Source organism: Struthio camelus, chromosome 5 (genome assembly GCF_040807025.1).
Source record: "Struthio camelus isolate bStrCam1 chromosome 5, bStrCam1.hap1, whole genome shotgun sequence".
Taxonomy (NCBI): Eukaryota; Metazoa; Chordata; class Aves; order Struthioniformes; family Struthionidae; genus Struthio; species Struthio camelus.
Window position 1 is genome coordinate 5,279,443 of NC_090946.1, and position 13,285 is coordinate 5,292,727.

Sequence of the window (13,285 nt, forward strand, 5' to 3'; positions counted from 1 at the left end):
CGCTGTACTATGGAATTCGCTTGGCTGTGACTGCTATTACCTAAGACAGGATATTCTAATACAGGTTATTTTCAGCTTAAGAAAGGTGAAAACATTTTCTAAGCAAACCAGGGATCAGAGGACTTCCTCTGCTGGTAAGGACGATGTTTTGAGTTTGGACAGTCCCAAATCACTCTGAGACTGGGTGCTTATTCCTCTCCTATTCATGCAAAGTATTTTGCAACAAATCACTGGAAACTTACCAATTAAATAATGGGTAAGTTCTTATAGGATTGTACTCCATAGCCTCATGAAAATCCAAATTTTTTTTTCCAATTGCTCCTTACCATTGCTTTCCGGTAAGAATTGCAGGAAGTAATAAAGACTCGTTGCCTCATAAAAATCTTGTTCAAGAAACTCAAGTTCTAACTCTCTGGCCTTGATCCCTACAATCCTTCCTATTTTTACACCACAGCCCTATACTGCAGCCTGCCAGTAACTGCAAGAAAACAAACTAGAAGAGTCACAATAGTTCAGAAACTTTTTTCTGGAAGACAATTTAAAAGTGCTATTATAACCAAACTGGTGGGTAGCAGTTGGATTTTTTTTTTTTCTTGCCACATGCACTTCACAGCCCTGTGCCAGACTTCTCAAGATGCTCCTCATCTCCCCAGCCCTCTTTTGAGAGCTTTCTAATTATTTATTGTGTGTGGCTTTCCTTTATTAGGTTTAGATTCCTCCTGTGTTAGGTTTAATTTCCTCCACAAATGGTGCTGACCTCCAAGAATCAAATTTTCAGCAGCATTTTTTTCATCATTTTTATCAGGCAAGACATCTAATTTGCCAGTCCTTGTGACAAAGGTTAATATGTTCTCTTATTCCCAGCAGTCTGGTTGAAGCAGAAAGCTCAGAGACTGCAAGACAGAGAGTAGCACCCCATCATGAAAGCTGTAATTCTTAGATCCTAATTTACCAATAAATAGCCATTAAACAGAAGGCTTGTCTTCTTCTTTTTGCAGAGCAAAGGAAGAAATACTCCAATTCCAACATCATTATGCACGAGACTTCACAGTACCATGTACAGGTGAGTCTGCAATGAAACTTTATGGGACTGAGCAGAGACTTACGTCAATGATACAGCCTGATAAGGAAATATGTTTCATTTTCCTAAAACTTCATTAGGTCAAAGATCAGTTAGGAACCTTCTTACAATAAGCAAATATCATTCTCCACACCCCAGGAGGAAGCAAACAGCAAAGCTGCTTGAAACTTTCATTCCTCCTGCAGGAATGTGGGACTTCTCCAGTCCTTACTGAATAATCAAGACTCTGCAAATTAAAATGTTGAGTATTTGGGGAGTGGAGAATGGGGAAAAAAAGGGGTTAAAAAGATAAAGACAGTTCTGTGGAAGCAAACAGGAAACTGAGACGTTTTTTTCTTCTGCATTTGAAGATGAGCTTTGGGAGCTGTTCTCGCTCTCGTCCCTCCATGCCGCAAACCCCTCTTGATCAGCATGGACAGACAGGTTAAAATGGGGATTTCCATGGTGGCTACAGGAACTCATCTGCCCAAACCAGAAAGACCACATTGTTTATCATCTTTCACCCAGCAGCTCGCTCTCAGTTGCTGTATCCTCTCAAGTAATTCAAAACTGTTCCACCATGAAAGGCATTAAGCCAAACCCATCTTCCAGTGTCACAGACATCCATTTAAAAATGAGGAGCCAGTCCGGCTGTCCCGGGCCTGGCGATTCCTGGAATGTAACATGTTGGAGCAAGCCAGCAGCCTCCATACCACAGGAACAGACATGCCTGTCCAAAGCCAGAGGCACCATTCATCACTGAGAACTGGACAAGACAAGAAAGATGACAATTCCAGAAAGGAAAGCACTTCATGAGGTCTATATTTTAGTAAATAGGGCCTTCTTTTCTCTGGTTTACAGCTCCAGTTCAGCAAAGAGTTTAAGTACACACTTAACTTAGAAATAAAAAAGCCCGCTCCATTGCTTAAAATGAAATTTAGATTTTAAAAAAAGCTTGTTTGCATAGAGGCTCTGGTTTCCCTCTCAGAAAATAACTTGATGACCAAACACCTCACTTTTAGTACTGGCCCACAGACGTGCTGTCCATGGCAGCCAAATGTCCCCGACGACAACAAGGAAGAGGTTGCTTCACTCAGCTCTTAGACTACTGCACCACACGTCACGCAGCCCTTGCAGTGGAAATCGTCTGTGGCCGTATGCCAGTAGCTAAAAGGCCATGGATCCCTTTTTCTTCATGTGATCTCTCTTTGATTTTACCTACAAGAAGGTCCACCTGCCTTTTGTTTCAAGCTGTCATGAAGAACCCCAGAGTGAGCTCTACCAAATGAAGTCACTCATGAAGGCAGAGAGGGGACTTTAAGCAGTGACATGTACACGAATCCTTCATTAATTATGCCATATGCCATGCATTTGCGAGTCTCTACCTTGAACTTTGATCAAGACAAACAGGATTTCAGTGGCAGGCAGGGAGGCAGGAGGAGGCTTTCTCATAAAAGGTATTTTACATCCTCAAAGTAATCCATAAGCAGATCAAAGTTTAATCGTAGAGGGAGTAATTGCCTATTCTTACAGGAGTTACTATATTTGAAGCTCCCTCTGGATGAAAGGGGTTTTTAATGAGATTTAAAAAAAAATAACAGCAGGTTTTTCTCCTCCTCACTCTACTAGTATCTAAACAAAACAGAAAGGAAAAAATATTCTAATAAATCTGAGTCAGACAAGTAGCTTTACCCTCCATGAAAACTAACTTACCTAATTGTAAATAACAAAGGAATTTATGAAGATTGTAAACCTGGCAGTTAAAATAATAGAACAGATAAGAATGCCAGTCATCAGGTATAAACCAATTCAGTTCATTGCTCGGAAAGTAGAGGAGTTGTCACCTCTGCACCGATAATATTGACTTTGTGAATACCTTTCATGCAGCATTTTACAATTACAGTAACACATTCCTGAGCGTGTTCTTCATATTTGATTGCATGGCCAGTCTCAGCTTTCAGTATACCTGCTCAAATAACTGCCAGGAGTTTTATTTAGCTATTGCCTCACCCCATACCTTTGCTTTATGAACCAAGAATTGGGTCTTCACTTAAAACCTGCAGTGTTTTGGCCTCTTCTCTGCTCTATCCACTCCCACAGCGCTCTCTCTTCTCCTCATGAATTATCCAGTTACCACCTTAACAACAAAGGGGTGACCACAAATCTTCTCCCTTCCTAATTCCCATTGTCTAAGTCCCATCACAGTCCTCATGGGGATCCTCCCGCTAGTGTACTGAACTTGGCTGGGATGTTGCTATGTCTTTGACCATCATGTTTAAGGACTCTGCCTTCTCTGCCTGTCGGGGCTTTGAACTAGAGCCTTTCCCTCGGCAGCCACCTCTTCTGGAAACAATTCTGACTCCAGTTCTTGTCTGTAGGTCCCTGAGCCCATCCCGTCAGGTGCCTCATTCTGAGTGTGTGGATTCCTTCAAGTCTGTCTGGTCCACAACGGGCACAATGTGCTCAGCCTCTCCGAGGCCCCTTCATTACTTTCTCCAAGGCAGGACAGTGCTGGTCCCCACCCTGGACCTGGAGCAAGGCCAGCTTTTGCTGCTTGTTAGCCCACCTCCCAGTCCACATCCTCCCGCTTTTTTACAGGTAGAAAGGACTTCCATAAAGCAACTCTCTTATCCTCCTTCAAGGCACATATCTGTCATGAGTTCCAGAGGACACTGCCCACTGGTGTTGGTTAACCAGCTCATGAGCTGAGACTGATAGGGGGAGTGGACAGATTCTCCCTCAGCCTTTTTCTGTTCTCTTCTTGCATTTTGCATCTCTCGCATGCCAGTCCTCAAAGACAAAGACTGTCTTTTTGTGCTGTGTCTGGAACAGTGGACCTTGATCCCAATACAGCACCACCACAGCAAAGAGTGGGCACCAGAAAGAAACGGCCTATACCCTAAAAAGGGTATGATCTCTGGGAAAAGTCACAAAGACAAGGGCTCAGAAGGAGAAAAGCTAGGCAAAACTCATCCTTGTACAAGAGTCAACAAATGGTCTCTCCAAATTTTATATCCCAATTTGTTGCTTGCTTTAAATGCCTCCCATTTTTTCCCAGCTCCTGGGCTGCAATCAGGCTGCAGGATTTGAGTGTCTATCAAAGACAAGCAGGAGTTTCCACTGCTACCATGGACACAAACACAAAATGCCTGGCAGGAGTCTTTCTGGAGTTGTTGCACTGTTGCCTCCATCCTCCTAGTGACTGTGTAACACACCTCCTGTACCTGCACTAGTGCAGGTGGAGGCCCGCAGTACCCAGGTCCCACTGCCAGCAACATTAAGCAGCTCCACAGCTCTTCAGCTGAGCCACAAGAATCCACCCGATTTCACAGAATCACAGAATCACAGAATCGTTTAGGTTGGAAGGGACCTCTGGAGATCATCTAGTCCAACCTCCTTGTTCAAGCAGGGTCACCTAGAGCATATTGCCCAGGATCACATCCAGACGGGTTTTGAATATCTCCAGCGAAGGAGACTCCACTACCTCTCTGGGCAACCTGTTCCAATGCTCTGTCACCCTCACAGTCAAGAAGTTTTTTCTCAGGTTCAGGTGGAACTTCCTGTGGTTCAGTTTAGCAGCAACATGTCATTCAGCCTTAATCAAGTTAGGGAAGCGACACTCAAAAGTGTCAGGTTGGTAGATGAGTCATAGATATTCCAGGGAAGAGAGAAGGATCTGGGACCTGTCCTCATAAGGTCTCCTGGCAGCAGGTCCTAGGACCAGCTGCAGCACACACCGCATTGATCAGGCCTGTAACATGCCCATCCAAAAACCTCCTGCCTACCTCTTCTGGAGAATGTTGCTTAAGACAGGGACAGGGAAAGCATTCAACCACTTCCCCAGCTGGGCACATTCTCCTTCCCTTTTCATCACGGCGGGGCAGTAGAGGGAACAAGGCGAAACAGGACCATTTTCTTTTGTTTCCCTAATTTTTTCCCTCCCTTGCTATCGCCTGCACATGCGGCCTGACTGCACAGTCAGTCACACAAGGACAACTCCACAGAAAACAGCCTGGCTGCTCTGGTACAGAAATATTGCAAAAGCACTGCTGCTTTGAGGAGGCAAAGCTCCCAGCTTATCCTGCCTTGCAGTCCCCTCTGCTGGCAGATGCACGTATTCTGCTGCCAGCGCAGTTTGTTCTCACTAGCTGAACAGCATCAGCAGGATCTGGAAATTAGAGAAGAGAGAAGTAAGTTACCAGATTTCGGAAGTTGACTTCACCCACTGGTGGAGAGGACAAACCACGTGGATGCAACACGTGCTTGTCCTTTCTATAACTGCCTCCCAGCCTTAAAACCGTCTCCCGTCCAGCATTTCACCTCCCTTGGAGCCTCAGGAGTAGTTGAAAGCCTGCAGGTTCAGCTCGATTACACAAACTCTCCCTAAATACAATTAGTGCCAAGTGCAATGCTTGAATCGCCGCATGCTTCAGGACCCAGAACAGGGCTGGGAAAGCATGCAAGTGCAGTCATGTCCGGGACTTTACTATCTCATCAGAGCTGCTCTCAACCCAAGTGCACACATCACCCAGCACAAGAGAGTAGGGCAGCATGGAAAACAGGTCGGTGACGAGAAGAGCCTTAAGCTGGGTTTATAGGACAGGTAGCAGGAGGCAGGAAAACCAGGGAAATCTAGCAAGACCACAGTGCGGGACAGAAGCAGGTAGCAAAAAATCCCTTCTTACAGTCGGAGAGGCTGATTTTCACTACTATAAGGGCTGATTTGATGATTCTAGTGGGAAGGTACACAAGGGGATTTAAAGGCTGGAGCAGAGTCAGGTGTTGGGTTTGGAGCTGTTTTGCAGATTGAGAAGCTTTGCAGTGCAGAAAGCTCTCTGGTGCAGCTGTGCTGTGTGCCAAAAACTCCAGGCACTAAGCCTGGCTGAAGGCTACATCTGGATCCCGCCTCAGCCCAGAGGACTAACATTTATTTGCCCGTGGTTTGTGTGAGTTCTTTGCCTGGGACAAATTTCACACAGGGAGATCTGCTATGTGACTCAAGCAAAATGCAAGTGCTTTTAGCTTGGAGAGTTGAGCTTAAGCAGCGTACCTAAATTTCCAGCCCAGTTTCAAAAAACTCAGGGGCCGAAATTGTGTGTATAAAGCACCTGTGAACACACGCTACTGGATGGGAGCCAGAGCTGCTAGAATTGACATATGATGAGATAAATATGCAAGTGGTGAAACTCGTTATGAAAACCCTTGCTGTGTTATGAAACTCTAATCTTTCACCACTATGAACAGACCAGTACGGACTGGTACTAACAACCAGAACATATACCTTCAGCAGTGACTCGTTCATGCCCAAACAATAATCCAAACCTTTAGAGGTGGTGTCACCAATGATTTATGGTACACATACCATCAAAGCTTTTTCACTTGTTCTCTCTTCTTTTCCTCCCAACTTCAGCACTTGGCCACCTTCATTATGGACAAGAGCGAATCCATTGTGACAGTGGATGATGCCATCAGAAAACTCATGTTGCTCAGTTCAAAAGAGAAGATCTGGACCCAGGAGATGCTGCTGCAAGTGAATGACAAGTCCATCCGCCTGCTGGACTGCGAGTCGCAGGTAGCCACAGGGCTCCAGGGAAAGTTACCTGCAGGTTATTGGGTTTGGTGTGTGCCCTTCCCATTCTGCTTGGGATGGCAATTCTTCAGGAACCTGAATAAGGGTAAATCACTCCACTCCTGGGTGCACTGGGGCTGGCTGATTTTAACTCAAATGCAGGCAGGTGTGGTCTGATTTATTCACAGATCCAGAGCACAGATACCACCTAGATGGGAGATGCCTTGAGCTGTGCTCCAGGCCAGCAATAAAACTGCTTTCCGTGGGAGTGATGCAGACCTACAGATCCATGGAGATCTGCAAATAGCATGAGCAGAAAGGGAAGGACCTAGGACTTGCATTATAATAAGAATCTCCTACCCAAGAAAAGCATCCCATTTTGACAGACAATACATGCACACAGGGTACCCAATCTGACAGGACAGAACAGCCAGAGAGTGGGAAAAGGGCAGCGCTGCCCACATTTAAGCAATGAGAAACCAAAAAATATTAGCCCAAGGTCACCCAAGGAGTCAGTGGGAGGCCAAGCCCCATCACTGCTACTATCCAAAAAGCATCTTCCCAGTGCTCTGCTAGGATACGTGACAAGCGTGGGTGAAGCACAATAAGATGATGGTGAACACTGGGCTCAACTAGTTGATGCCTCATGCTTGACACCCTCTCCCCCTGCCCCATATTCAGGATGCAGAGAAGAACAAATGGAGGTTCACCTCCATTTGCCATCCACCTCTCTTCTATTTCTCCTGGGTCCCAAGCACACTGCCCTTCTGCAAACTGTGACATGCATCTTTCAGGAGCCCAGTAAACCAATGCTGAGAAGCATAAGCTCTGTCAGGTCTCTCCTTTCCTCAAACAGGAATCCCAGGACTTCATACGCGGGACCACTCCCTGTTCGTTTAACAGTTCCCCATTGCCCAACCCCTTCCTATTTCTTTTCCTAGGAGGAGCTGGAGGAATTCCCTCTGCCAACAGTCCAGCACTGCCAAACGGTGCTGAATCAGATGCGCTATTCCTCCATCCTCCTCCTGGTATGCCAGGATTCGGAGCAGCACAAACCAGACATTCACTTCTTCAACTGCGACGAGGTGGAGGTGAGCAGAGCCCTCCTTGCCAACAGGATGAGAGTGAGTTATGCTGGGAGACGGGGTACTGTGGCCTGCAGCCAGAAACCCTTCTGCGCCACTGGGCCACGTGAGACATGGAGAGAGGAATCAGCATCGTGTGTACGAAGGAAACTTCAAAGGGCAGCATGTGTGCAAGAATGACTGCTGGCTGCATGGATGTGTTGATATGCCGGCATGGCTTTGTTCTCGCTTGTTGAAAGGTGTGGACTGGGCAAAGCTACGCGTGTCCTCACAGAGAGAGCATTTGCAATCCACCTGTAAGGTCCTTTTGAGCCCACCCCTCCCACTCGTGGCACCATGGCTCTACCAGCACATCCATCCCAGCAGCACAGCATCCAATGCCACCGCAGTGCATCGTACGCACATCCTGCTTGCCCTACTGGCAGAGATTTCCAGGAATTATGTCAGTGAAAGTTGTGAGCAGCCCTAGAGGTTTGCCCAGGCATTGATGCCAGCATATTAACCTCCCCAGGCTCCCAGCCCTCCTAAAATGGCACTCTCACCTCCCCCACATATTCTTGCACATGCACAGTCAGAAATGTTTGGCTGGAGACTACCCCAAGGCCAAGTAATCCGGTGACAGAGCAAATATGTCTCCTGGCTCCCAGCCCTCTGCCAGCCATTTCTTCCCTTGCCCACTTGGAGCTGTCAACCCTCTCCAAAGTAAAGCCCTTAGTAAAACATCCCTGTTTTGTCTTTGAGGCGGAGATGGTTCATGAGGACATAGAAAGCGCCTTGGCAGACCACAAGCATGGAAAGAAGATTCGGCCACAGACACTCAAGTAAGTACTGCAGGGCTGCAAGACAGGGATATCTGGGAGCAAAAAATAAAAAGCCCTCTAATCATATCTTCTGCAGAGAAAACTCAGAGCGCAGAGGTTGCCAAGTCAGCGCCAGCCCTCCACGTGGATCCAGATGCCATCTAAGATTTTAGCCAGTCTGAGCTCAGGGTATGAGAGCTAGATCTGATGGCACAAAACTCTCACATGCCCTTTCTGGGCAGTTTTGTCTAAGGAAGCTGGAAAACAAGCCCTTCCTCGCTTGCCTCATTGCTGTGGCAGAGCCCAGATAGAGAGGTCAAATTCCCCATCAAATATTATAAAAGCTGCTAATCAGACTCTCCCATAATTGCCATCTTCATGAGGACACAGAGAAAAAGCTCACTTAGGCCTGCTAGTTGAGTCCCATGGCAATTTATAGTGGATTTGAGTTTGGGCTGTCATTTTCTTTCCTTGCTCAAAACATATCCTTATTTTACCTGCCTGGGAATGGAGTCTTAGTCACCCATGCGCCATCTCTCAGGGATTTTATACCCTGAATCAAAACACTCTAGGGGAACTCTTCTGCTGACTGATTTCAAAGACGGGTTCTTGAACGTTGCGACAGAGCCAGGAAAAAATAGTTCAGGCTGTTGACTCCGTGCAAGGCAGCCCACCACAGACAGCCTCTGCTCTGAAGCACCAGCCAAAACAGCCCTGCACCACTACCAGATGGTGTTTACTGAAAGTACAGGTCTTGCAGACCAAACATAGCAAGCCCCACTTAAATCAGTCAACTCCTGGAGCTCTCCTTTGCCAAAGATGTGGGCTTTCTGCTTGCAGCCACCTCTCCCAAACCTGCAAGCCTCTGGGCAAAGAGGGAAAGTCAGCCAACGCAAATAGCGTCAGCTGGAGTGTCCCCTCCTTGCTCCCGCTGCTGCATTCTCACACTCGGGAACAGGATCGGCAGCCACTGATGCTCACTCTGCTGTTTGTCTTGCAGAGCAAATCAAGAAAAGATAAAGCAGAGACAGTCTATCCTCCCACCGCCTCAAGGGCCGGCTCCCATCCCTATCCAGCATGACATGCGAGGCTCACCGATGAACCGGAACCGGGTGGCACCTCCTTCCCAGCATGATTCAGGTACTGGGGGTGATCAGCAAAGCTGTCCTGGGAGTGGGTGACTCACGCAAAACATCACCCAGGACAGCGCCAACCCTCCAGAAAGGGCCTGTGATGGTTTCAGGCCCTGTACTGCTGGAGCACAGGGAAGCACAGTGTCTTTTCACAGTGTTTTAAAGTAACACAGACACTATGAAACACAACGTTTTGCTACATCTCTGGTTGTGCTTTGTAAATGCCTTAAAAATTGGGCAGCGGCAAACATTTTGACCCTCTGAGCTAGCAGTAGGCATCTTCTGCTAACTGACAGCTCAATAAATCAAAGCTCCTGGAAGCTCCTTGTAATGACATCTGTATTTTGGGGGCACTGAAATTCCCAAGAAACATGAAAGCTTTTCATGAAACTGAACAAACACATGAACCAGGTATCGGTGATCTTGAAACATACAGACAAGACAGACATGGGTCAGGAAGCCAAATTCCTGGCCCTGCTGACTACATAGGAGTCAAAATTTCACCCACAGAAATTAAGTGGTTTGCACTAATTTTCCTAGAATCAAGAGTGAAAACGCAGATTTGAACTCATCTCTCTCATGTGTTAATCAAAAAACTTATTTCAAAACCATCCTGACTTCAGTCCAGTTTTAGCTGTCCTGAAAAAAACTTGTTTCCTTCTCTGGAGGAAGTAGTAACAGAAATAAGCTCCCAGAGTCTCTCTCTGACGAAAGCTCAGACCGACTAAAATGACCAACAAATTCTGAGCCTTTCTTACCACTGCCTGTTTTACCAGCTTCCCTTGGGGTGTTTGCACTCTTAATTTCTAGCTTCAACGAAAATATATAATCAAGGTACAATATGAAATACTCCAAATACTAGCGGAGGAGAGAAAATATTCTTTTCCCGGGGATGGGATCTGAAGCCAAGCGGCTGATCTAGCCTCCTGACTGAAGAACCTATTTTAGATCCAACTTTGCATAATCAAAGTAAGATATGGCCAAGCAGAAGAGGCAAATGGGCTAGTTGCTTCTTTTTTTCTCTTTTAAGTAATTCATATGCTTATAATACATATTGCCATAAAAATCTTTCAGTTCTTCAGGGCTTCATGTTCCTAGGCAGGGCTTCAACTGGGCTTTTCTCCAATTGTACGAGCCTGTCCCATCGACCATTGAACAGCTGTCACAGGGTTTTTAGCATATGCAGGCTGCAGCCATTGCAATGCAACAGAGTCCCCGGCCAGGAGGGCTGCCACCATGTCCACTCAAGGACACTGCTCCATGGGTTCCCAGCAGTCCACTATAGACCTCTCTGTAAGCGCTCTTACGTGCATAAGGAGCAGCTTTCCAGGCTCAGCCAAGGTCTGAAATTCACATTTGGTATTTCAGAGCTAGGTCATCTATAAACACATATATTCTGAGGAACAGCAGCTTTTCATGAAATGGCCACCCTTAACTCTTCCCTTCCCAGTATGCTTAACATAAAGTTTTAAGTCCATTGCCTACATCAACAGGGCTGGGCACTTATCCAGGCAGAATTTCTGAACCTGAGAAAATGGAGCCTGGCATGAAAGCAGGTGGCAGAAGGAAGTCTTGAATGATGCCTGTTTGCTGAGATTGCTTCTCCCTTGAAACGAATCTTATTGCTTTTTCTACAAAACCTGTCAAAACTAATCACCTAATCTTAACACTTAAAGACGACATACAGTTTTCACAGTCTTCTGCCAAAAACTGCCTCCCTAGTTCTCCCACTTTGTATGTTCTGGTGTCTGAACACCTGCTGTCCTGGCCCTTTCAAATCCCTGTTCACTCAGCTGATACATCACACTTTTCACAAGAAGCTACCTGAGCAATTGCTCACATTGAAATATTGCCATCTCACCCTGTGTCTGTCCTCTGAAACCTAGGAGGTACTTGTACGTTTATTTATTGCAAGAGGATTTTTTCTCTACCCATTAAAAACACTTGAGAGCCTGCACATGAGTTTGTACAAAAAAGCCGATTTTTGCATGGGCCTGCCTAAATATCAGTCATGGCAGAACTCCTGGCCTGATGCAGTCTAGCAAATGACAGTTGTATTTATTTCCAGGTCTTATTTCTTCATGCTCAGCCACTGACTAGTTAAACTCATATCCGTGGGACAACCAAGGCTCCTGTGGAGAGCTGGAGGTTGGAAGAGTAGGTATGAGATATTCCCATCGCACTTCACATACATGTGGAGTGCTTAGCAATGGGAGCAGGGGCCTCAGTGGGTGTAAGCTTAGCTCAAAGGCAAAGGAGTTAGCGACTCACAACAGCTGGAGACCTGGGCTTGCAGGTCTCTGCCTGTAGCTAGCAGCTGGTTCCTCTTTACGATTCATTCACTGCTTATATTTGAAAACAGGCAGTGTATTGACACAAGAGGGTTGGCAGGCAGGTGCTGTGACCCTTGGAGGATTGAATCGGCAACTGTGATCACCTCCTGCATGAACTGCTCTCTGTGAGCTCCTGAGGTGCTCTCATAACCTAGAATAAATGACTAAACAACCCAAGTCAAGAGTTGCCATCCCATGGGCCACAGTTCCTGTGTTAAATGGAGCCCATCCTCAATCTGTAATGATAAACATTTTTAACTCTCCCTTCCCTTGTTTACCAGACTATGAACCACGAGGTTCCAGCTCCCAGGACCACGAAGAGTCCCGAGCCATCTTAGCACAGAAAATTGAAAAAGAAACGGTTGGTAACAAGAATGGTGCACAGTCAACAGATGGAAGGAGAGAGGGAAGAGAGGAAGGAAGCAGGGGGGCTGCTCCATGAACAAACATTTTCTGTATAGTTTAGTCACTGTTAAGCTGTACCTACTGCCTATAAAGATGAGGCGAGCAAAATTAAAGCTCCATCGCCAGCTCAGCTGCAATCTCTTTTTGTTCTCAAGTAGCCCTGCTGATTTCAGAAGGACTGCTCCTCCTGAGCCTGCTGCCAAGTCCTGGAGTAATTTTCCTGATATCCATTAGCAGGGGATAGTTACTGCACTAATAAATACAGCAGACAAACCCAGGCAGAGCTTTGTGACTGAAAAGTAATGAATTCAGCTTAAAATCATATCTCGATTCCCCATTCCTGTCCATTCTTTCAGGAAAGGATGTAGGCAGGCACAGATAGGCACATTCTGGGATTCGGGCTTCCCAGACGCGAGCAGTTCATCTCTTTCACCTTGGTTCGTTGTGCTTCTGTCCTCACAGCAAACTCTGAACTGCACTCTGGATGACATTGAAGTGTTCGTTGCCAGGCTTCAGAAGGCTGCAGAGGCATTCAAACAGCTCAACCAAAGGAAGAAAGGGAAGAAGAACAAGAAGAAAGGACCAGCAGGTATATTGCGTCAACTAGAACAAACGGGCAACATGGGGCAGGGATGAAGGTTAGGAGGAAACCTAAGCAGGCTCACACCCTAGCAAGGCCCGGTCAGTGCAGCAGCATGGCTATGGATCCAACAACAGATATACAGGAGGTCCTGCTGCTCCTTGGGAACCTATTTCAGAGCCTAGGGAAGCCTCCAGCACAGAGAGCGATCTTTTGGCTTTCATCTCTTGATTTTGAGTAGTTCTAGCCTCAGCATCTGTCACTGCTGTCTTGTGCATGCCAGCGAGATGAACCTCTCCTGGAAAGGGATGTTCTAATGA

The 13,285-nt window shown here is 46.5% G+C and overlaps 1 protein-coding gene across 2 annotated transcripts in view; it reads left to right on the forward strand.

The window, feature by feature from the left end:
- The window catches only part of EPS8L2 (EPS8 signaling adaptor L2), a 77,493-nt gene that overhangs the window by 46,052 nt on the left and 18,156 nt on the right, over positions 1 to 13,285 (forward strand). For both annotated transcript variants that reach the window (XM_009670824.2, XM_068944335.1), the window contains 7 exons: positions 999 to 1,063; positions 6,471 to 6,632; positions 7,571 to 7,720; positions 8,456 to 8,535; positions 9,515 to 9,654; positions 12,262 to 12,341; positions 12,848 to 12,974. In XM_009670824.2, the coding sequence (XP_009669119.1) occupies positions 999 to 1,063; positions 6,471 to 6,632; positions 7,571 to 7,720; positions 8,456 to 8,535; positions 9,515 to 9,654; positions 12,262 to 12,341; positions 12,848 to 12,974 (804 nt within the window). The remainder of the gene's footprint in view (positions 1 to 998; positions 1,064 to 6,470; positions 6,633 to 7,570; positions 7,721 to 8,455; positions 8,536 to 9,514; positions 9,655 to 12,261; positions 12,342 to 12,847; positions 12,975 to 13,285) is intronic.